Source organism: Polyodon spathula, chromosome 9, assembly GCF_017654505.1.
Source record: "Polyodon spathula isolate WHYD16114869_AA chromosome 9, ASM1765450v1, whole genome shotgun sequence".
NCBI classification, from domain to species: Eukaryota; Metazoa; Chordata; class Actinopteri; order Acipenseriformes; family Polyodontidae; genus Polyodon; species Polyodon spathula.
In genome coordinates, this window is record NC_054542.1 from 42,711,679 (window position 1) to 42,738,847 (window position 27,169).

At 35.1% G+C, this 27,169-nt stretch overlaps 1 protein-coding gene across 1 annotated transcript in view; it reads right to left on the reverse strand.

Annotated features, from left to right (window-relative positions):
- LOC121320909 (glypican-6-like) overlaps nucleotides 1–27,169 on the reverse strand; it is a 222,628-nt gene that overhangs the window by 161,518 nt on the left and 33,941 nt on the right. The window contains exon 2 of the mRNA XM_041259687.1: nucleotides 8,986–9,144. Coding sequence (XP_041115621.1) covers nucleotides 8,986–9,144 — 159 coding nt within the window. The remainder of the gene's footprint in view (nucleotides 1–8,985; nucleotides 9,145–27,169) is intronic.

The following is a 27,169-nucleotide window of genomic DNA, read 5'->3' on the forward strand; positions in this document are numbered from 1 at the left end:
ACCGGCATGCTTGGAAGGGCCGAATGGCCTCCTGTCGTTTATATATTCTCTTATGTTATGTAATACCCACAGCTACACATAAACTGAAGACTTCAATACTTTAAAAAACTGCTCTGTGAGCACCAGTGCTTCAAAGAGTACCCACAGTACTTCTACACGTAAACAGACCATGTCATGCCAGCTTTGTAGATAACGCTACAATACTTTTCTCAGGTTGCTCCTGGGATATCGAATTGGTTAACTAATGTACAGAAAGTTTCTGGAATATCTTCTGTTTAAATATTTTCCTTAACCTTGTTAAAACTGATCAACTAAATACCTGTTTGTCTTAACTGAAACTTAAGGCCAATAAAATAAAACTACTCTTCTATATTTACAGCATTTTTCTCTGGATGTATTGACAACCTGCAGATTTTAAGCCCTTGCTAATTAGATGAGGTTAAAAGCTCTATAACTGCATGTGCAAACATGCCTGGCTCTTTTGTGCAGTGGTTAATAAGCTCACACGAGCCTCCAATCTATTACAGTCAGATCACTTAGAGTTGTGTTATAAAATATAACTGGGTAGACTATTTATCTGGGTGTTTTGCAACTCTGTTTGTTTGTGGGTGAGAAAAACACAGGGAAAGGGTGATAATTTGGGTAATCTAAAAGCTTAAATATACAGTTTTGTTAACTGACATGTTCATTTATTGTCTGTACTATTACTAGAAAAGAGTACTTTTATTACTAGAAAAGAGTACTTTTGTGAAAAATGAAATATTTGCTGCGGACGTCTGCAATGTTTACCGTCTGTATAATTCTATGTGTAACTAATATGAGGCTTCCACAATGTATTACAGAAGTGCCAGTCGAGCTGCCTGTCCTCTGGGTTTTATGAAACAATTTATTTCCCTATGTTTTTTCTTTGTTTTATAAAGCCCTCAAGGAATGCACTATAAATACTGATAATTGGTTATTGCTGACAACCTCCTCAGCTGCTGGCCAAAGCTGGCAATTCTATTTCATTTTCAACATTTACTATTTATTGCCAATAGCCTCACTGGTAAAAGCTGAAAAGATACAAAAGATAATTGTGTATTGTTAGAAGCAGTTTTTGTTAGCAATGCTATTGGTCAAAGCTAGCTATTCGATTTTATTTTCAGCATTCACCTGTTATTGCCAAACCGGTTAATGCTGAATATGATTTGAAAAACTTTTGTAACACCAACCTGAAAAGATGGCTCCTGATGAACCCAGCTGTAATATATGGGGAGGGACTAGCCTTCATTTTAACATGTCCCTTGTATGCTAGAATGCATCATTGAGAAATAGGAAGCATTATACAGATGTGGATAATAAACTCCTAATTTCCAACAAAATACCTGAAAACACTTAAAATGTTTTGGCAACTGAAATATATTGGATCCTATATGGTTATGGTTATTGGCATGCTTTTATCTTGTTGAGTTGTTTTAGCAGGTTATATTAAAATGCATCTATTAAACACTGTACGCATAAAAGATTCCTCACACGTGTGAATAGTGTACTGAACACATATAAAAGAAGAACATGTGAACACAAACAATGTGCATTTTTCTTTAACACCTGGAAAGATTTACTTTGTAAATGCATATGAAAGTCAATAGGTAATTAAAAACTGTAGCTTTCCCTAAAGCAGAGGATACTTTTCATCTCCTGTACCTGCATCTGATGTTTGGAATAGTTGGTTTCAGGAGTTTCAATATAGGTTGAAAAAGACATGTTTTTTTTTTTTTTTTTTTTTAACAGTCTGAGCTTTGCCTTTCCCACAACACATAACTATTCAGAGCATTCAATTCAAAATGAGCTTGCTGCAGGCAATACTGTGTACAGCTGGCTACTAGTGATCAACTGCTGTCCATTTTATTAGCCTCTGAAGCTTCATAATAATAGTGCCCTGATCTTTACTGAGAGGGTGAACGACCGCAGTGCTGGAGAAGTGACAAAGAGGATGGCAAGGTCAAGTAAAGCAAGGAGATTAGCAGTGCAGGGTTACTTTAATGTTCTGGCACTGCACCTTAACATTATTCAAAGGGGATCCCCTTGGCGATGTGAACTTTAAAATGTCTACAATGTCTTTTGATTCTTTTTGGTACAAGAGGAGCATGTGCTTATGAAAGGTGCTAGAGATTGAATATTTTTTTCTTTACTACTTGGCAGAGTTCCAGATACAGCACAGCATGTTAAGTCTCAAACATGCCATGACAGTAACACTTATGGAGAGCAGCGCCATACCAATTCAACCCTTGGCCTAGCTTTTCACTGCCAATTGTGTTAAAATGTGCAGTGTATTTCTGCTGTTGACCACAGTCCACTAAGTGTGAAGTTGAGAACAACAAACAAAATTCACTTGTGAAAGCAGTGACCAGAGCCAAACTTGATTTTGAAAGCTCATATAACCATAGCACTCACTCGTCTCGTACACCATGCTTTTGAATATTTTATAAGGACAATGTTGTGATGCTTGGTTACTTTAAACTATCATCCGAGATAAACAGTTTAAACATATTTTCATTCAATACGCCACTGACTAGATTTAAATCCAAATGAACTGCATCAGTGAACTCATCCAATTCAATTTTAGCGAACACACAGTTGTATGAGCAGCTGAGTATAGCACAGCTTCTGGGAAGCTGCAGTTCCACCTCTATCATTGAAATAAGTGATGAGATACAATGAATGGAAAGAAGGAGGTGGTTTATGAATGTTAATGACTGAAATAAGGCAATTTCAGTAAAAGTCGGTTTCCAGGCTACACTAGTTGCTGCCACTGGGCATGTAATTATGTTTGCCACAGCAATGCCGAACATCAGTTAGTGGATATAAATCTAACCCACTTGTCCAGTCCCTGGTATAAGAGAGTGGTTGACCATTTACAGTTAATGTGGCAGGTGACAGGAGGTCCAGATGGTACCTATGCCAGCAAAATAAATACAGTAGCTATGATTATACAGCATCGAGAAAGTGAAAACAGATAACTAGAAGGAGTACAGTATGTCATTTCAAAAGCATGAGAGGTCATTGGCAACAGTTCCAGCAGATGAAGCCTGCTGTCAGTGAATAATGGTGTTGCATATACAGACAGCTACAGTAGAACCACATTCATTTACATTATCCTCTCAAAACCCCAATTAAATACATCTATTATGATATATACATTTTGCTCTGCAGCTAGCTCATGTCCCTTCTGACATTAAAAGCTGGCAATCATTCCAAATGTGACATTTTAAGCCGTGTTTCGAATAAACATCTTCTACGATCCCCTGCATGCTGTTTGCAAAACATCTTAGCTAAGCACACTTAATTATTATTGTTTTTTTGTAAAAGGATCTAAATGCGAAAGAAAAGAGGAAAAGCTAAACATTAGTCATCAGAGGTTAAATAAATGTACTTATATACTGTCCTGAGTTTAAGTTACCTCAATGATGTGTGGTAATGATAACTCAAGGAACAGAAGAAAACACTGTCCACACATACAACTAGAATTGTCTGTACATTAACAGTTAAAATGACTGTTGAATTAACTGTATCTTCTCAGTAGTATACACTTGAGGACACTGTAAAACACGAGGCTCAGGTTTAATTGCAAACCAGGCTAAAGTCTCTAATGGTCATGGATTACAATCACAAATCTAAGTGTAAAGCAGAACCTAGTTTCTCTAATAAATTATTTATTTCAATTCAATACAATGGATTCATTTAACAGCCAGCTGTATTGTCTGTGCACTTCACAATGGGGTTTTACGCAGTGAACAGTGAACTGTGCAATTTGAGCAAAGTCTTACAGTATTAGACGTTATTTCAGGATTTCATTTTAAAATAATGTTTTGCAACAGCACTTATTTTAAAGGAAAACAAACCTGTTAAGGAAGTAGATTCCAACCTAACTGCATTATTTCTGGTGCTAAAATTTGGTACATTAAATATAATTGAAAACAAAATATCATACCTTATTCAATCATAGTCAAACAGTGGTAATCAACACCATATTTGAGAGTTAAATGTGAGTTCTGTGTGAGAGGAATTTTTAGTCGGAAGATCCTTAAAGGAAAAGCTGGCTCTACGGTTTTGAGATTATGGTCAGTTTAAACTTTACATCACTTTACTTCATGACAGAATGGGGTGAAGATTGTTAGCCCTCAGGTGACTTTATTTCCTTCAAGGCAGTTTAAACATAGAAATATACCTATTCCTTTATTCACTAAAACCTGCACTGGCAGACCACACTGTATACCCCCAACTGGACCTTTACAACAGCAGCAGGCTATTTATGAAATGCTCAAAGAGCTCTACAATTGCCATTGGTTCTGACACAGCTGCTTTGAACATTGTTACTCTGTCTCTTGCACCACTGAACCATATTTACCCTCCAGGAACTGAAAGCAACTCAAGTATTAGGATCACATAGGTGCCTTTCAGATTGAGGAAGCTTTGGATCAAAGGGTACACTTTCATTATTCTGCCTCCCCCTTTTCTTTCTTCAGAATGAAATTTAAGATATATTCCAAAACATACAGTTTAGATGAGGTGAGGGTTAGGTATTCAGCTGTTGATGCAGTTCTAGAAAAACAAAGAGAACTGACCCATCTTGACCTCTTCTGACCATATGGTAACATGTAGCACTCTCCCTGATGAAGGCCATAGGTTGGCCAATATTGCAAATAATTGTCCAATTTTGTATTCCAAATTTACAGTTGTTGTTTTTCTGATCGCATAAGCATGTGTGTTACCATATGCTGATCACACTAGGGATCAGAAAAGTGCAAGTACTTTTTTTATTTGTATTGTCTAAGACTTCACTGGTTTAATGGGTCTCTCGAGGAAGTTGACAGTGCAGGAGGTCCGTAATATAGTTTAAATATACCCGAGAGACTGTCCCCTTCCCTCCCGCAAGCAGATTAAGAAGAGTACGAGAGGAGCCTTCAACAGCGTGCCGAGCAAAGAAGGCGGCATCATTATTTCACGCTGGGTTGACAACTCCGTTAGCATTGTGTCCACAGGGCATGGAGTGTCTCCTGTCTCTTCAGTGCAGCTGTATTCACCAGTTGCAAAGACAAAGCTCAAAGTGCCATCTGTGACCTACTAAATCGTGTCAGAGACTCACGGGATTCGAGTTGACAGGCAGGCACACCTTGTCATTCCCATTGAAAACAAGAAGAGATAGTGATGTGCAAGAGAAGGATGCACAAGTGCAGGAGTTGGACACTGCCTTGATTGCTTCTCTCCATTCCACACTTTGATTACATATTTGCCTAGCATGATCACATGGTCACAGGATACACTAAAAATACTAAAAAAAAAATAATTAACTGATGTTTAAATAAGTGTTTTTGACTATTTCAAAGTACAACATAAAGGAAATTAAAATGAATTAGGGGGACCCACATGAGAGAAAATAACATGGAAAATTATGAAAGGGGGGGGGGGGGGGGGGGGGGTGTGTGTGGCACAAACTATATGCCAAAAAATGTCAATGCTTTTATGGTTTTGCACAGCTTTGTAACCATGCATGCATTAATACTAATTTCCAGCCACATTCCGGTTTTCTTGACCATTTTTTGGCACTTAGAACAGGAGAAGAGTTTCAAGCCATTATACATATTTGACACTATGTATGCAGTGCTAAGTCTCCATAATGATTATGCTTATTAAACAGTGAAAAATTCTTCAATTCGGAAGCCTTTTTTTCAGCAAGAGGCTTCTTTTTTTGGCTGCATGTAAGTCTGCTATTATGTGAACTAATATTCGTGCCTACTATTATGAAAACCAATGAAGCCTAACAAACCACAAATATCTAAGTGCTAAATAATTACGGATAGAGCCGCTCTGTTATTGATTTTCTTTTCTTACATTAAAAGATTAGGCTTCCCAAGGTTAACTGCAGAAAAAGCAGCCACTGATCTCTGCCGCGATGCACTGTATTCTTAATCAAGCCACATTTTCCATACTCTGATTTCTGTTTGAGGTGCTATGTAAATAACAAGCAGTGTATCCATCCAGCTGGCTGTGTTACAGATGCCAGAGTTCTGTTATCATATGGATGTAAGTTTGTATTACATAGTCAATGGAAGCTATGCATTGATGTAATATAGAGACACAGTATTACAAACTTAACATTTGAAATACAGTATATATAAGGTGACCATATGGCTCTTTGTTCAGTGGGACAGTTTGGGACAGTTCAGGCTTTTCAACTCACAACCCAATGCATTCTGGTAAGCGTAGTCCTGCTTCTCTTAAAGGAAAGAATGGTATCTGAGACAGGTTAAAACGTGAGTTGAAAAACATGAACTGCCCCTCTGAATACAGAGCCATATGATCACCTTAAGTATTCATAACTTGGGTTAAAATCAATCAATCAATCAATCAATATTATACGTAGCGCTTTTCATAGTGGACCACCATCACAAAGTGCTTTATAAGATGGAGTAAAAATCCATAATTAAAAAAATTAAATACAGTGGAAGTATGACAGTTAGACGTATGACATTTGGTAAACATGGCATCATCCAGATTGTCTCTGAAACTGTAAAAGGGCTTATATTACACATGAACATCAAGGCACAGAGAGGCCGATGAATACGCATATATAGACCAACAACATACAAATCTCTGTATTTCGCTAGCTACAAGCTAGCTAAATACATACTCCCAATGAGAAAACCTGTTATGCATTAAATAATTCATTTCAACACAGTATTAATTCTTTTAAAATCTTACTTCAGATTAAAAATAAAATAAAAAATGCCGTACCGCTGACGTCTGTGATACCATCAAACTACCAGGTTGTTCTTCTCTTGGATCTATACGATGATACATTAAGAAGATTGTAGAGCCATTTGATATTTCTTAAAAGCTTTTTCTCTGATTTAAAAAAAAAATATATATATATATATATATATATATATATATATATATATATATATATATATATATATATATATATATATATATATATATATATTCATATATAAAGTATAAAGCTTTGACCTTGGTCATTTGGGAAAATGGCCAAGGTTCTGTCGAGCTCAGAACGCTCAGCTCACACTATCTGGTTTGTAGAATTCAGAAGAAAGATATAAAACAAAATAATCTGACATAAAATGCTTTACAAAATCTATTTAAAACAGTTTCTAGTCTAATGTCTCCCTTATGTTCTAAAACATGTCAGAGCTAATGGCATATCAAGTGTTTAAGGTGGTACCGACAGCAGAAGAGAGACAGCATGTGCAAGGATCTGGGTGAAACTAATACAATTGTGGCACCTCAGTACATCACATACGCAGCGATAATGGAAATGCTTAAATCTCCAAGATACACAAACAACTGTAGAGTCAATATGTGGTTTAGCAAGCAATCCATTTATAACTCTCCTAATCAACCGTATTACCTTTTTCTTCCTGGACTGGAAAAATATGCAGCAGGAAAGTAACCACAATGAGTCATATACTGATGACAATAATTGTCTGTGTTAAGATACTAGTAATTATGGGTGTCAAGACAACGTTTGATGGCACACCTTAATTACTGCAGATGGGTTTTGAAAGTGCTTCCAGTGCCAGTACTTACTGAACAAATCACCGTTGTTGTTTAATAAGCATCCAGCTGTTAATTGCATGCATTTCATTTTCTGCAGATGTGGAAAATGCTAATAAATTAGGCACACTTTGTTCTCATGAATACATTTGTTTTAATCAGTACAAACTTAGTCTCTTTCTGTATATTCTGAGGGGTTCCAAACAAAACCCAGTCATTCTCAACACCTGTATATATATATATATATATATATATATATATATATATATATATATATATATATATATATATATATACTGTAAATTTACAGTATAATCGTAAATCTCGAAAAATTACTCACTTCGAAATCTTTTGTAGTCATTTTTGTATTACTTTACTATAAATACATGTTAATTTGGATTCATATGTTGTTTTTTTCTGACTTTATGTGAACGAAAAGACACAAAACCGCCCGTTTTCTCATTGGAAATAGTGATATTTTGAAATTTACCTGTCCTGGTCACAAAAGCAAAGTTTGTGGGGAATAATAGCCATTTTCTATACTTTTGAGGCATAAGCAATTAGGAAATAACACTTACTACCCAGGAATTTGTTACACGGTGTTATCAGTATCCCAGGATAGTATGAATGTCTGCCTACTGTAAACATGGGATCAGCAGACAAAGTACAGATACAGCTGCTAGATCCAGTAATCTACTGGTAGGCTAACATCAATCATGTGACTGACAGCATTTGCTCAGCTAAGGCATGTTTTGATTTTAAAATGCTGTCAGTTTTTACCCTCTGATGAACAGCACGAAACTGTCTGTTTATGAAAACAAAAAGGTATCCAGAACACAGTTAAGCCCCAATGCTGTATATGAAATATACTGTTGATGTTTCATGTTGAGAAGAAGCTTACAACTGGTCTGGCCAGTCCATGTTCTGTCCTTTTAATATTGTACATTTTAATGCTGATTATCTAAAATGTTGATGGACTTGTTTAACATTCACTGCAATCCCCCACAAATTACTCATACATAATAAAAGTATTGATTCTGATAGACACTTTCTTATATTCTAAGCACTATTCCCTCAATCTTATGCAAATGTCTCTCTTTATTTTTTGGGATATCAAGGCCTATTCAGTTTATTTAAATGGTGTCTTTTAAATGTTATAATTTAATACAGTTGAATAGATCCCAATGTATCTCTTTCATTTGTCTAACAAAGTTATTTACAGACAACTTATTTCATGCAGACCACATTTTGTGCTTAACTGACAGCAAGTCTTCCATTTGCTCTGAACTTTAGGTCACCTTGACAAGCACCGAAGGACACCAATCTGACAAGCTGCAAACCTCAATATCAGGCAGAACATTTTACTAATTGAGGGGAAAAAGGTGATGCTTTTACAGAGTAAGATAAGCCAATAGCTACTGTACTCACCATCAAACTTCTTATGTCTGGACACAAAGGTTGTACGCATGGAGTGACTTGCTTCTTCAACCAGGTTTTCAAACTCCAGTTTACTCTGCTGGCTGAGTTTGTCTTCCATTTCTGAGGTACAGCATGTGTATCCCTGGGCACATATTCGCAGATGTTCTCCTGCAGAAGAGAAAGCATCACGACACAATTAACATGTCATGCATTCAGATAGGGAAATTCTTAAGCAATAACTGAACAAAATACACTGCCAGTAAATAGCAAAAGAAGAAGTCTAAGGCCTTTCACAGTAACTAAAATGGTACCACCTACTGACAAAGGAATTAGTCTGGCTTATTTTAAACCTAAACTCTACTTTTGAGGTCAGTGATAAGGAGCTGTATATGAACTTGTATTGTTGCTAAGAAGATCAAGAGCCTAGAAGCTAGATTTATACATAAGCAGATACTGTAATTTTGGGAAGATAATGCTCATCCTGTGAAAAAAACCTGACCAAGTCTTGGGTTCCATCTCTTTTATAATGCCTATTACTCATACAACACCACTATGCAGTATGTTAAGTGGTTATAACATAGATGTTTTCTTTATCTCTTATTGTATTTTCATGTCAAGCTGCTTCATAATTGAAGAATGTTATCAACAAACTTCAAAGCAGAGGAATTATGAATTAAAATACTTGTCAAACATTAACATTTCCAACATGTTTGGGATAATAGCTTGAGGAACTAGCTTTCTGCAATAGTTTAAATCAGCTAAATAATATCTTCCCACAATATTTAGTTTGTCCTACAATATATTTTTGGTTGAATTAAAAAAAAAAAAAAAAAAAAAAAAAAAAATCTACAGTGCTGAGCTGAGAAACCATTCACAAAAACACAGTGAATTAATAATAGAACCAATTGTTTGCAGAATGTAATCATTCCCTGTGTTCAGTAAAGTAATAAGAATGAACTGGAATAGACAGCTTAGAAGAGAATGTGGTTTTCAAGGTGAAACAGCTAGCATATACATTCCTATGTATAGCCAAGAAAAAACAACCTTTGTTAATCCAAGTAATGTATATAGTTTTAGTTTAGCCCATTGTCCACCTTTTCAGGGACAACCATGAATATTTACATGCATTATTTTAGCTCTTGTATTTTGTGCTGCATTGTTCTTTACTTTTCATCGGTCAAAATGTAGAAGGTTGTAATAGTATTTGTTCTTAAGTGCAAAATAGAATTAAAGAATTAAAGAAATTTCTACAAAAAAAATGCACAGACTATTTCCAGAATAACTCTGTCATTTTTTTTTAACCTTAATAATTTCTCCGATGCTTTTGAAATAAAGCATGTGACACACCTGAACTTGTTTAACAGATGCTGACAACAGTTTAGTCACCGCGTGGTTTTGTTGAAATAGCATCTAGCGTCATTCAGAGAAATGTTTTCCTTATCTGAGACAGATATGGAATCAGACCACCTGAGAAGAAAGTTGGTGCCAGCATGTTTTTATTTACCTCATGCAATGATCCTGATCTCTTCTTATCATTCTTGTGTCTCTCAGGCACAGAAAACCCTTTCATTTAATTTAATTGGTAAATTACTTTAATTCATCCCCCTGCGCCCATGACATATTTAAAAACCATGCCTAAAATGTTGAACACTGTATGTTGAATGTAGACTGGCATTGTACAGTATCTCTTGACTTATAGTAATAGTACAGTTTGTACTCACAACCACAAAGTAAGAAAAAATACAACAGCACACTCAACTGGATAAAGAGGCACTTATTAATTAATTCATGAGTGTGACAAACCACTTCACCTTCAGGCTTCCTTAACATTACTAAGATTGAATAAACCCTCCAAAGATCGATTCCTCTAATACTCTAAAAGTCTGAATATTGTAACAGAAAAGCTGCTTGATTTCTGTTTGTTTTTTTTAATTCTCCGTCAGTCATAACAGTCCAATAGAATTGACCACCAGATATATTTTATATAGATTTTATATATTAAAAAAAGTAAATAAAAACATTCTTCTTTCACAGCATAGATATGAAATATTTAAAATATTTACTGGTGGTTTGCGGCTAGGAATATGTTTTCAGAGCACTTTATCTTTTAATCTCATGCAGATCAAATTAAATAATAATTCTGGCAGTCTTGCCATGTTTTGTAAATGCTGACGTCCAGGTTTTCCTTCCAATTACAGATCTTCTGCTTCGATAGAGGCATTATAGTGAATGTTTCTGATGACATGCATTATATTTCACTAAACTACTTGTCAGACGAAGAGAATCAGCTTTTCAAGTAAGAATGCAATAGAGCATTTCATTATTGCTTGTTGCTTTTAAGAAAATGCTAATCATATCTGCTTTAAATATAATTATATGGACTTATTTTTAAGTGTTCTGTTCTGCTCCACTGGGAAAATGGTATTATTTTCCTCATTGGAATCACAAATGTGAGCCAAGGTAATGGCATATGAAATCAAATTTCCATGACAAACGTGATCGTTGGATGTAATTGCAAGATTGCTCATTGTCACAAAATGTTATTTTAATAACACATATTACTGGATTTCATGTATGAATACATTTCAGTCCATTTTACAGTTTTGACACCAGGTAAAATACATTGCTCACCCTTTATAAGGCAGCCTGTTATACTGCTGCACAGGTTATAGGGCGGTACGGTCATGGCTCCCATTTGCCCCATAATGCCATTTCACTAACACTAGTATTCTCATTATAAGGTGGAACACAAATAGCATGGTCTCTTAACTGTGGCTCCCGACTACAGCGTTATAAAGGGGGAGCACTGTAAACAACTGGTGTTCATGCCCTTTATATCCTAGTGAATCTTGCAACTGCATGTTCCCCTTAGTTTATCCCATGGGTACATTGTTTACTTTCATGCTCATGTCCTGCTAATAGTAAAGCTTATCACGTACAGCGTCTCAGCCCGGGAGACTGTTAAAATAGCTTACAACAAATTAAAGATGGACAGTGTTTATAATTGGTTTATCAAACTGTTTATTTTTGAAAATTAAAAATTCAAAGAAAAATGTTTTCATTTTACTCTTTTAGGCATTATGATGGCTTAAAAAAGTTTGGTATTCATATAGAGTCCATTGAAATTCCCCTGTACTCCTATAAAGCCTAAATGGACAATAATGACCATTCTTAGACTATGAAGCTAGAAACAATTTATAGATATAAGCATATTCTTACATATAAGCCAAATTGCTTCTCTTTATCTTCATACCAAAGAAAAAGGGGTGGGGATCTCACTTTCTTTTCTATCAAAAACCTTAATGAAAACAGCATGCTGACTAACAGACTGCATGCAGGTTAAACAGAATGTTTCTGCGGTGGACTGCTATTTGGCAATGTCACAATCTGTCAATAAGGAAAGAAGGCTAAAGTTTTCCTTTGGGAAACATGTCAACATTCATGCCCCTTCTCTGAAGAGTTTGATTGCCTTAGAGGAAGCCCATCAATTGCTGCTTTCATAGCTTCAGTGATGCAGGTTTTATTGAGCACAACAATGAGGAGATATCCATTGACAAGATGAGATCCCACATACAGTTTCTGTGGGATAACAATGGATACAATGCTAGGAATAATGTCTTGTTTTTCATCTAACTCTTTAGTAGAATTACTTGCTAGAATAAAAACTAGAACTGTAATTTTCACATCAGTTAGCACTTATTACTGGAACAATTACAATTCAAGATAGACAAGAAAATAAATGTGCATTTCACTAACTTGTCCATAAAAAATAAAGAAATAATTATAATTATTATAACATTAATATATTTTTTTTCCTCTTTTCAGAAAAATGGTGGTACTAGACTTTTAATCTCTCCCTAAGGTTCTTTACTAAGTGCTAAGTATTGTTGTTACCATATAATTAAGTTTTTACTAACCACAAGGAAAACTAATTTGCTGTACAAGTAGCTCAATAGATCTCAATCTCCTTCAGGGGTGTAATGACACACCAATGACATAATACAATACATATCACGATATGCAGATAGCATTACAATATATATCACAATACATGTCATGGTCCTGATGGCCTATCTGTGTGATATGCATAATAAGATCAAATGATCAATTAATGATGGAATATTAAATTAAAAGACAGAAATGAAATGAGACAGAGAACATGCATCACATACATGTATTCTTCATTCAAGAACCATTTGGTGAAGTACAGTGAGCTCTGTTATGCTTTAAGTCTTGGACAGTATCACAATACAAATGATACACACCTCTATTACGGTACGGTGTCTAATGTAAGGAAAGTACCCCTGTTCTCCTTTACAGTGATTCTTTGAGATTTACCAGAAGCACATTAAAAGTGTATGCATTCTAATCAATAAGAAATGGTCAGCCATTAAAATAACAATTTAGAGTTCATGCTAAACTATATCAGGCGAAATATATACTACCTTAAATGCAATACCTTTTGGTTCACATTGAGAGGCACTGTAGTTGATATATTAATTGCCTAATTTGTACAGTTTATATTTATTAATTGATACACAATATTAAACCTCACCATGCACAGCCTTAACGGTTACAGATGATTCGTGTATTACGTTCTCAAGGCTTTATTATGTGGTCAATATTCTTTTATATTATTATAATATTCAATGCCACATACAGTATAGCAGTATAGTCATTATTAAACCTGCGGTAATCTAAGTTAAATGAGCATTAAACTCATGGTGAATATATTTACACTATTACAGTATGCATCAGTGTGCTGTGGTTCAGTAAATAGAATACAAATCAGTAAACAGATGTGGCTTTGGTAAATGATATTGCGTCTGACCCCTTTTTTCAAATTTCCAATGCTGAATTGTTAAAAACTATCATGTACACTTTTGCCTAGTAAAGCGTTCAAAGTTACTGCTGTTTCCAAAATCCAATACTTTTAACCTTAACACAGGAGTGCACTTTAATTTGACCTGGGACTTTAAATATTTAATGATTTTTAACTCAATATGAGATCAATAAGTTTTAAAAGGTTAAAGTTAAATTGTTAGCTACATTCAAAACTTCCAGAAGGTCCAAAGCCCTTAAACATAAAAGATGAGAAAAGAAGACCTGTCATTTATCTACATTCAGTTTTCAGTTTACAGAAACTTAGTAAATAAAAAAAATAAATAAAGAAAAAATCCAAACAAGCAATAACATGCATTGCACCCAATAGACTAAATGACCCCCATAATCATGAATGAATAACTGAATTGATTTAGGTGTAATGTTGATAATTGTACCACCAGTCAGGTGGGATAGCAGTGTACTGAAAATATGAAAGTCTGTGAAACAACAGCTGTCTTCAGGGAACAACTATAGATTCTTGTTCTATATCATTTTATAATAATCATTGTAAAGGACTGTTTACAATGGGGTTCCAAACATAATCAAAACAGCCAAATACTTTGATAGATTTTTTCCAAATGCTTCTACTGCTACAATATACGAGGAGCCATTTCTCCAGCTGATATGAACCATTATTACCCATTGATTAATATTTGTTTTTAATTTGTTTTCAAATGAACTGTTTTTCACTGTGGGGACAATGCCAACACAGCGAGAATGCTCCACGAAGCCTGGTAATACAAGGGCTGACACAGTAGTAAACATGCAAGTGCAATTTATCATCAAACAAACTGCAGAACACCATGTTTCTGTTATTCCATGTGAAAACAATGCTCCTGTAGTTATCCTGAATATTCAAGGAAGAAAACAATCTGTATAGTATTTCCAAGTGTTCATTCTTAAGGATGTGTCATATCAGATGTTGGGCTCTGTGACATACAATCTAAAATCATTCAATCATAACCAAAATAATTTGTGAAGTATGGGTAGGGCTATTGAATAGCAATCTGTTTTAAGATCAGGCAGTTGAATCTTTCGAAAAGGATGTCTGGGGTTCTTGTGGAGATGCCTTGTCCAGAACTGGTTATGGTGTACAGTTATTGGAAAACTGTGTACACTGGACCTTGATATGTAGTGTCCAAAGGGAATGGATGATAATGATGCATACGAAAAGGAAAGAAAAGTTTACACAGGTGTGTTAATACAAATGTATTTTGTAGTGCGAGAAATGCATACACAAGTGTGCACACTGAAGTAAGCTGTTGGTGTACTTACAGTGTTTGAACTGTCTTAGACACAAGAGATGATTCAAGAACAACGGCAAGAGTAATGGATGGTAATGGTTTCTTCAGTGAACAACTTTTTATTTTACCCACCTGTATGTTTTTGGTTCTATAAATCATTCTACTAACATGCTCAGTTTGAAAAACCTTAATTCAGGTGTATAAAGTACATCCCTGACATTATCACCTTTTCAAAGATGATGCTTATTAACAACCTCTCGGTTGCCTGAAAAAAAGTTGCCAATAAGTGAAAAGCCCCTGTTTTCAAGTGTATTTATATGGAACAACGATATATACTGTAGTTATACAAATATGGCCCAGAAACACATGTGTTTTAAATGCTACAGTGTTAAAATATTAACATGAGAAACACAAAATACCCAAACATAGAACTGTTTACTTCACACGTGTGTAAAACTAAATAAAAGGGCGTCGGCTTAAATAGTTCTACACAACAATGTACTACAATTATCCTTACAATGAGTAAAGCAAATATGTGTCGTACTTACAGTCAATTCTAAAGAACACAATTTTAAAATAAGAAATTGTCCAACATTGGCTGCTTTCTACAATGTACCACCTCCTGCTGTAAATCCATTTCAATTTTGCGTGCAGTTTCGAAGTCAGATTCAAAGCCACGATTCTGCCTCAGTCTGCCAGAAATACGCAGTTGTGAAGTCAGTGTGTTATAAAAGCTGCTTGAAGTATGCTCATAAATCATGCAAGTGTGCTCTATAGCACTGGCAACTAGTAATAAAGTTGTCAATAAGCGGTGTGCAGTTGCTAATATCAGAATTCCATTAACATAAATGTTAATAACTGAAAGCTGTCTTTATCAGGGTTGCTAATAACCGGCATCTACTGTATGTCAATTTCTTTCATGAATTTGGGGATATAATACTTATCAAGGGCAATTTCTATGAAATTTAAGTTTTTCATTGTCAGATTTATACAGGAATGTTAGTTGGTCACATTTGAATGATTATCTCAAATAACAGAAATGTGTAATACCTTTATGTTCATACAGACATAATAAACAATAATAAAAGCGTAGTCAACACAATCTGTTAATAATCCACTATTATAACAAATTACACAGTACACTAAAATCAAAATTGTGTATTTACTTCTGGAACCTGGTTAGGGAACTGAACAGTTACAAAATGTATAAGGGTAGATGGAGTTATTCAAAATACATTTGACGATATATAATAAAATAAATCCAGTTGTCAAAGCAGAGGTATTGATTTCTGTAGAGAGGTATGGCATCATTACTGTGATTAGGATAATCTAACCTGACAAGAGACTGAGCTGTGTGTTAAATTGATGCTTCTGCTTCTGCTTACTGGACTTGTTATCTCTGAGTGTAGGGCTCATCCTTATACGCCCTTATTCCCGGAGTAAGAGTACATCTGTGAGGTCTAGCCAGCTATTAACCAGTGTAGCAGAGTTAATGCACTATTTTAGTGTTCACTTGCCTTTTTTAGTGACCCACCTTTCTTTGCTACCTGGAGAAAATAGTTTAGAAGTGAACCCACTCACTTGCCAAAGCACATTAAACCTGGACAAAATGTGTGTGGCAGGAAGCCATGCAAAAGAATGGTGTGGAAGCAGGCTTGTCGTCTGTCAAGGATGATACCATTCACCACTGACTTTCAAGTTCAGCACAGAGTGTAATTTAATAAATACAAAACACAGAAAATGTACCGGCTAAAAAAACAAAAAAACAAAAAACAAAAAAAACAAACAGGAAAGATCAAAGGCATTGCAAAAATATATGACTGTCATAGCAAGCTAATATAAGCAGCTTCACACTATCGGGTAATGAAGCAGATTACAGCATTGTAAGCAATCTGAATAGTCCATTTCAGATCAAAGTCAATTATTTAAGATGCCTGTCTAAACACCATACATCAGACTAACCAATACTTTGCTGTGTACAATTTTGTTGCTCCTAAAATGAACCTAAATGAATTGAGGCATGTTTGCAGTATGTTTATATAATGACTGTTATTCACTGACTTCTTTTTTTGACGAACCAAGTAATTAAAAAAATAAAATGTCATGACTGGGGAAATATCAAGTTAATCTCATAAAAAAGTGTGCTAGTTATCTGTGTAATATATGGTCCATTCACTCATGGCAAAAGTTAAATTGGTTACTGGTACACAGCTCAATGTATTAACTTAGTATTTCCATTCAGTGAACAGGAACTAAAAAGCAATTTCCTCTTAATATCCACCGTATTTTTTATCTATAATCTGTAAATACTGTGAAACCATTTAAGACATTTTAGATTAGAAGCAATAAAATGTTTCATTATTAATTTTTTTTTTTTATTATGCATAAAATCAGCGCCTTTTTGAGGGATTTTATTTTTTTTTTTTTTTTTTTAGGATCAATCCGGTTCTCTGAAATGAATACATTCTTCTCAGGAGAGTGTTATGCAAATGAAGTAGCTTTCAGGTTCAGTCAGATCCTTCTTGCAATAATGGTTTTCAAAAAGCTGCCTCCCTCTTGAGAACAATATGAGAGCAGGATATACAGTATTATAAGTGCTGCACAAACTGTAGCCCCATACTAGTAAAAAAAAAAAAAAAAAAATGCAGCCCTTTAAACCATAACAGTAGGGGATGTAGTTGCTGTCAAAAGTGTACTGACACAAGGTAGATCACCACATGTATTATACCTTATCCAAAACCATTTTACCATTGCAGCTCAAAGTGACAATAAATCAGATGTTACAGCATTGAATAAACCTGTATGTGGAAATTGTTTCTAGGCTCAGGATAACCCATCAATTCCTGAAAGGTCATAAGTTAGAAGTATACAGGTAGTAAGTAATGTGTCCTTTATTTAGACTGTTGTTAGGGTTACAGACTAGCACAGGCTATCTAATAGGTGTATTTTAAACTGTTATATTTATAACTATGCAGAATGTACAAATCTAAAGGACCTAGTATTGTGGTCATACTGAGAAATTATGGTAATGTGATTTTTGTAGCACAGTCAGGCCACAGTGTACATAAATTAATGGAAACATCTATAAAAAGCAGACTTTATGTGTGGTCTGGAAATGGTAAAGCACCATAAATATACTGAAACAAATTCAGATATTTTAACTGTCAATTTCAACTTTTAAGCAGAGGGAACATGAAGCCACTTGATCTGGATCAGTGGCTTGAAAACTGCTTCCAGAAGACCCGGAGACCTAGTTTGAGGCAACATAGCTGTATCAACCTCAAGTCTGTATACACAGCTCACCATTGAAGTGTAAAAAAATCACAAAAGACTACTGCTGGATCTATAAACCCTGTGAGGTTCTGTAGGGTTAAGTGCGTCATGAGTATTATATTTCTTGTCTTTATATTACAGTAGCTGGTTGGAGAACATTAAAGGATGTTATTGAAGAACAATTGATCACTATAAAATATTGTCCCATGATGCCTACCACATTTTTATTGACAACTTCAAGTATAGAAATACTAGTAATAGCCAACTAAACTCAATGCAGTACCACTTTATTATCTACAGCGTCTGCGGTTTAATTAACTAAGCTTAACAAACAAGTAGTTGAAACTTGGTATAAACTTGGTATTGTCATTAACGATAATATCAGATCATGGAGATATATCTGTCATTTCATGCATACTGTATGTTACTGATATAACTGTTTATTTGGGCAGTGTCAATTCTGAGCTGTAATCGCTTTCTTAGGGTTAGAGGTCAAAAGTTCCTGCAAATCTATGCAGAACTGTCCTGTCAAGGTCATTTTTTAATTTTCTAATTTTAAGGACTCAATGATTGACAGAGCAGAAAAACAGCATGTGTTTTTTTTTTTTAGGAAAAAGAGCTATACTTTCTAACTGACACACAGCACAGCAGAAAACACGGCTGATTAATCTTTGCCACCAGATTCTTCAGAGAAGAACGCTTGCTTTGTAGAAACCATACCATGCATTGAAGCCTTTGCATCAATTCCCAAGATTTGTATTCTGCATTTAAGCGTATTTAGTCAGGGCTACACAAAAAATATATAAAATAGTCATTTAGTGAAAGAGCAAGTAAAAAATACCCAAATACAAATTCTTTATTACTTCCTAATGTAATATCAAGTTAATTTTGTCATTATCCATTGTTGACTGGCAGGGTCATGTTTTGTGCTGCGTATGGTTCCATGTCCATCGTAATAAAACCATTTCCAACTATGATCTCATTGCCAGCCACTGATGCCTCTTATCCTGATTTAACAAAGACTGGTTGATATAAATTATCGATTATCTCATGGTAAAACAGAATGAATGATTAAACATGTTTTCTGATGCTTGCATGCAAAAACCCTTGTACTGTAATGGCAAATTCACCAGACCATTTACCCATGTTGAGTAAGTACATGAGTAATCCAGGGTAAACCTGAGCCATTGATAGCATTCTACTATTTTAATAATTATACATTTATTAGTAATTGACTATACCGTAGGTTCTGTTCTAAAGAAAAGACTCTTGGTCTAAGTTCTGTCGATAATAGATTTCCCCAAATGGGATCAGTGCTTTAGCTGAACCTCTCGTAAAAGACTGTCTGCTGCTGCATTGCCTGCTTACCAGCACAACATGGGATTTTGGGTAGTATAATTAGCTACAGCTGGCAAGGCTCTTCTGCCTCTTGACCTGAAATAAGCCACTAATATATTTATCTCTGTCATCAGCCACACCAAGGGAAATGGCCAAGGGAGAATATCCAAGTGGCCTACTGGGTGTTTGAAGAAAGGTTAGTGAGCACACGTGTGTCCCATTAGTATGTGGGCTAAGTGTGGCTCTCCATCAGACCTGTCATTTGATGCGCAGCCTGCTCCACCTTGCTGACAGCTTCCAACGTGCAGTGCCTACAATGAATGTGTCACGTTCTCAGCAGGGAAAGAGTTCACTTAAAATTACTTGAGGGCATATAAACTTTACAGGCATTGTAAAACTCGGACCACCATTGTGAAATACTCACATGTTCTGTCACCTAGGTTCCAGGTAAACAATAAACACACATACACACAGAAAAAAAAAACAGGCTACTATTTAAAGCAAGGCAATTTTATGTAGCACAGCCAAGCCAAAAAGTATACCTATGAAAATGGTTGTGTGGTCTGGAAATGGTAGTGCACCATGAATGTCAATTTCAACTTTTAAACTGAGGGAACATTAAGTATTTTTTTAGAAACAGTAGCATGAAACCTGAGTTCAATGAAAATTAGTTCAAGACCAGTAGAATATAATGTTACTGATGAATTTGACTACTTCCAATTTTAACTGGTTATACTGCCACTGACAGCTGTTGTTTCTAAAATCCTAATTTAAGCCTATATCAAATTGAGCTCAACACAGCAATCCATTGATGTAACAGGTACAGATTTCACAGTTTTAAAATGGTTGCCAGGTGACTATAGGAGCTGCTGGTTTGCCTCCATGCCACTGAAGATGGGAAAGTAAATAATATAAATCATTATGTTAGAGACAGGCTTGTTATAACTCAGATCTTGCTTTGAGTTTTAAAAGATAGCTCTCTTTATAGGGATATAACCGTCAATGCAGTGTCACATTTTTGCCTCACCATCTAGAAAAATGTGAAATTCTGGCTAACTCAAGATATTTCTTTTCTTTTTTTTTTCATCTGGCAATGACAGAAAGATGGCTTATTTAGCAGCTTGGCTGGCATGACAACAAAAACACCTAAAGATAATAAGAAGGTTTTCAAAAAGACTGACATGCATTCCTGAAACCTGCACTTTCTAGCTGATCATTGCTAAACCTCAGGTTCTGGCAAAAAGCAGAACCTTTAGAAAATGAGAAAAAGTCATTTGGAAGACAACATTGGCTTTGTGTGTAAAGCTTTAATTCATAAAAATGTTAACTGTAAAAAAAGTGGTGCTTTCATCAACTCTCATTGCCAATGGGCCTACCACCTTCTGTAGATGCAGTACTCAGCAGTGCATACATTATAAAGTGCAGATCTTATAAAGAACAATATTGAACCTGTGGTCTCTGCATGACTGCAAAGAATGCATCAAAGTGAGTACAGGCCAAATGGCATTCCAACAGGAATACACTACTGCTCCCAAACCAGATTCTAATCAGAAAAGTGACAAGCATTAGAAAACAGAAAAGAAATATGAAGGACGCAGACGAATCATTAATGTAGGACTCTGGAATGATAATTTCATTATCTGGGAGGCAGTTACTTACCAAGAACTTTGACAAACATGTTTATGAAGAAAACCTTACACTGTGGTTATCGATGTGTATCTTAATTATGCACGTGACCATGATGTTGATTTGTATTTGCGTACAATTAAATCAATAGTTCAGATCAATGCCCTTTAAACTGACATTATTCATTGTTAATGGCAGTCGATCTTTGTAATTAGCTGCTGTAATGAGCAGTTAACCCTATTAGCATTAGGCTGTTGAGCTTTCAGCTGTGACCAACACATAATGAGTTATAGCTACTGATCTTTGGCAGCCAATATTATCTTTATCGACTGTAAGCTTTTAAAGAGGAATGCAAAATGGATTGCTGTGGGTTCTTTAACCACTGAAACAGTAGCAGTCATCTTAATTACACATAAATTAAACACTACTTTGTTGAATATAAATCTCCTTGTAATAAACACGTATGTTTCGCAGGCTTTAAAATGACCACATACGTTTTTTATTTATTTCTTTACATTTTAATGATGAGGCAATGAACTTCATGGAGTATTACATCATACCCACTGTAGACCATTAATTATTTGTGTTTGAGTGTTTGCATCATCAATATTTACTACCTAAATAACCATCCAACAAGTTTTGGGGCAGATGGATTAATGCAAAATGACTGCATAGGGGATTTATTATCAAACTCTGAGCCACTGCTTACTAAATTCCTTGTTATCCCTGAATTACTTGTGCAATATCAAATATGTTCAAACTGCTATATTCAGCTAAAATTAAACATGGTGCCAGTCTTCTCATTTTTTAGATACAAGATGTTCATGTCATATAAGGGATACACAAGGCTGCTCAGTTGTGTGCACTATAAGCCTACTGTACACAGGCAGAGTGCTATATTCTGACAATAACTCTACTTTTTCTGAATTTTATATACATTATTAAATAACATAACTGCAAGCATACATAATACAGAAGGAATATCATTATATAGAACCAATAAAATGTCACTAAATACTAATTTAGATCAAATGGTTAGCTAGATTTTGAAAGATCTTTACACCAAATCATTAACATTTTTGTTTTTCAGAAAGGAAACAAAAATAAAGTCATCAAACCAAACATAAACAACTCGGGCATTTCATTTAGTGGCTTATCAGTTGTTTCCTAATTGTTTTAGAAGTGTAATTGGTGTTTGTGCTGATGATGATTTGGAGCAAAAAGCTTTGATAATTTGGTCCCTGAAAAATAGTGCATATAAGAAGCAATTACAACAAGTATCCCATGGCCATCAGTTTATATTAATCAATAAAACCTGTGAAGTTAGAAATTTAAATCATGTAGTTCAGGCATCTTATAGGCAATAGTTATGAAGATTTAAAGGAAAATACCTTTAAAATACTGGAAAATGATTTGGAATACTCCACTGAAAAAACATGCTACTTCAGCCTGGAGATCTACTGTAGCAGGATTTAACTTCATATCCACAATTACCCTTTGGCTTTCACCCTAAATAGCATACAGCATTAGCACCTTAGGCAGCCCCTGATCCTTTGTGATTTAAACACTAAAGGAAATGCTGATGGGACATTTTTCCACTAGTATCAGATTGTCTGTTTTTATTGCAAGCCCCCAGACTAATCCTTAAGCATTAATAAGCCAATGAAACTAAAGTGAGGTGACAGGTCCCAAAATGAATAACAAAACTGCGTATGAACAATGCTCCTTACATTATTCAAACTGCACTTTGTCTTTGTATGGGTATAAGAAAACACATCAAGGAAAATGAAAAATCTTTAAGCAATTTAATAGGGTTTATAGCACACGTCAGCTACTCTTTGTATGAAATGAACTGGAATAGCAAACGTTAGCTGCAAGTAAGATTGGGTAAATTAGTTTAAAACTGATGTCAAGCATAATCCAGCCCCATTGCTTCCAACACTAGAATTACCAGTAATGGAATGTAATAAATGTAAAAAGAGAAATTGGATATTTTATGAAAGCTCAGCTTGACAGCAAGATCTGGTGTATAATGCTGTACATGTATCTAACAGGAAATACTCAAGTATGTGCAGAAAGGCAATTACCACAAAAGCAGCATCACTGCTAAATGTTGAATACAGATTTTTGTGCGCTACCTCACATGCATGCAGTGCTTTGTATTTTTAAGAAAAAAAATCAATACTGTACACACTGCTATTCTTAGTGAAGTTAGGGGTCATTAAGATTTTTTAGCAGTAAACGAACCTCAGGCCCTTTACAGTGCAAATGGTCACAATGCTATATGTGCAGGAGAATATGAATATCAATACCTGACACCTATAAAGTGAGTGAACACATTTATATATAAATATAAAGAGTACCGCAAAATGATTGAAAACCCAGACCTCACAATTAACAACAATATATTAATGCCACCGCCGTGTAGACTCAAATCCAGAAAGCCATTCTGGCAGTATGCTAAGAGTCTGCATGAGGAACATAAGGACACCTAAGAATTGTGGTAGGAAGCCTGGAAAAAGGGCAGCTTGCCACAGAAGAACATCCTTGGCAACTCCACAGCACTTCAGCCAGGATTCGATCTGCCAAGAAAGATTTGGTCCTCCTTGAACCGAATCCAAAGCGTCACTACGTAATTATACATTAAAAACAATGTTAAACAAAATGGGTAGAAGAATTGTTATTTCAGAGGCAGTAATTGTACCATTAAAATAACACAGACAGCATCATAATGGAAATCTCAGGTTAACTTTAAATCAGCTGGGGGCATTCACAGTGAAAAAATCAAGCAAACCAGCAATGGAAGTTTACCTAGAATGATCATGATTCTTTTTTTTTTAATAATTCAGGCTGGGAAGTAATGCATTCACTTTTAATGAATCATATAAACAATTTATAAAAAGGCCTGTGTTAATTTATTAAACGATCATTCTTCTTCCGAGGGTGTTCTAAGGCTTGCATTTAGTTACGTGATAAGAGTAGCACTGGTGCAGTGCCTGCACATTAGTTTCTTTGTATATACAGTATATTTAAAAATAAGTCTTGTAAACAAAAAAAAACTACTGCTGGTTCCATCTGTCAAATACGTCTACTACTCTCCACAAATATATATGTATATATATATTTTTTTTTCTGATGACATACTGTGCGCAGTTGAACAGTAGCTGCTATCAGGTATGACAGATATCTAGATCCGTAGTCTACATGCTTCATGATGACAGCAGAATAGCATATTACAGTGCATGCAAAACTCAATCCTTCTAGTAAAATACTTGTAGACTACTGTATATACTTCAATCTGGAATGGCAAACAAAAAAAAAAACACCCACATTATTAATGATACTTGCTTGGTCTAAGTACATTATTGCAGAATTTGCAAAATACTAATACTACAATAATGTATACAACACAGACCCTTCCCTGCTTATAACATTTCTCTGCAGGGATCACCAACATAAAGTTGCTACAACATTTGCATACCCAAAATCTGATGACTACTGGCATCATTTACACAACTCACTTTTACAACTATTCTTCTCAACAAGCCAGACTAGCCTAAAGGAACAAAATATGTTTTAGACACAGTTTGTCATGCCTTAACTCATTAATGTCAAGTTTAAAATTACTAGGAAAAATAAATAAATATGGGAAATAACTAATTACAATACTGTACCTACAATTAATGATCTCTCTCTCTCTCTCTCTCTCTCTCTCTCTCTCTCTCTCTCTCTCTCTCTCTCTCTCTCTCTCTCTATATATATATATATATATATATATATATATATATATATATATATAATTGTATGCAGTTACATAATCTGTTTTTTTTTCCAGATAATTAAAGTTACATACATTTCAGATATTTTTCACTATTTTTGCCTAATGTATAGAAATAACCCATTGCAGTTTTTGACTCTTAATTAAATTGTGCACCAAAATGTATTTAACTTAATGTTTTTTAAATGATATTGTCCCTAATTTAAATAATCACTGTTGACAAAGTGCAGTGATTCAGGGCTTTTTTTTTCCTGTGCCATTAATAGATTTCCGCAGCCTTCATGTTTGCTAGCTTGAAGTTGTGATTTATTTGCTTAGAGCTCAGTTTGAGTCAGCAGCGCCTCGTCTTACTGATAGCCATGCCATCTCCAGATGATCTCAGCAGAGCACTTAGTTCCACTTCACAGGGTCTGGGGGACATGAAAGGAACGTTCTGGACTTTCTTCACAAAACTTTTTGCGTTCCATACTTTTACTTTAGGCAGCATCACTGTTACAGATACAATACTACAAGATTGATACAGTATCTATCTTTCAATCTATCTTTTTATTTTTGCATGCACACAAAATGTTTAAATCATTAAAATATAATTTATTTCTGGATGTCCTGAAATAAATTCCTTTTTATCATGTAAGCCTGTTGTGTACATCCCAAAAAATGTCTGTGGATGTCTGTCAATGGTCACAGAGGCATTCTGGGAACTGTAATATTTCTCTTACGAGTAAAACAACAAAGACAGCATTTTCCTCGTTCACTTATTTCAAAGCCCACCTCACTTTAAAGGGTATAAACTAGCAATATGTTTTTTTTTTAATTTAGAAAATACAGACTACTTTAAAAATAATAACAGATAGTAAAAATAAAAATAAATAAATAAATAAATAGGCCATGTGAAAATACTGCAATATTATAATATTGTAACACACCAAACAATTTTCTTAAACTGAAAACTTGGGCTGTTTACAGTCTATGACTATTGCAAGACTGCTTTTGAATCATAAGAACATAAGAACATAAGAAAGTTTACAAACGAGAGGAGGCCATTCGGCCCATCTTGCTCGTTTGGTTGTTAGTAGCTTATTGATCCCAAAATCTCATCAAGCAGCTTCTTGAAGGATCCCAGGGTGTCAGCTTCAACAACATTACTGGGGAGTTGATTCCAGACCCTCACAATTCTCTGTGTAAAAAAGTGTCTCCTATTTTCTGTTCTGAATGCCCCTTTTTCTAAACTCCATTTGTGACCCCTGGTCCTTGTTTCTTTTTTCAGGCTGAAAAAGTCCCTTGGGTCAACACTGTCAATACCTTTTAGAATTTTGAATGCTTGAATTAGGTCGCCACGTAGTCTTCTTTGTTCAAGACTGAACAGATTCAATTCTTTTAGCCTGTCTGCATATGACATGCCTTTTAAGCCCGGAATAATTCTGGTCGCTCTTCTTTGCACTCTTTCTAGAGCAGCAATATCTTTTTTATAGCGAGGTGACCAGAACTGAACACAATATTCAAGATGAGGTCTTACAAGTGCATTGTACAGTTTTAACATTACTTCCCTTGATTTAAATTCAACACTTTTCACAATGTATCCGAGTATCTTGTTAGCCTTTTTTATAGCTTCCCCACATTGCCTAGATGAAGACATTTCTGAGTCAACAAAAACTCCTAGGTCTTTTTCATAGATTCCTTCTCCAATTTCAATATCTCCCATATGATATTTATAATGTACATTTTTATTTCCTGCGTGCAGTACCTTACACTTTTCTCTATTAAATGTCATTTGCCATGTGTCTGCCCAGTTCTGAATCTTGTCTAGATCATTTTGAATGACCTTTGCTGCTGCAACAGTGTTTGCCACTCCTCCTACTTTTGTGTCGTCTGCAAATTTAACAAGTTTGCTTACTATACCAGAATCTAAATCATTAATGTAGATTAGGAATAGCAGAGGACCTAATACTGATCCCTGTGGTACACCGCTGGTTACCACACTCCATTCTGAGGTTTTTCCTCTAATCAGTACTTTCTGTTTTCTACATGTTAACCACTCCCTAATCCATGT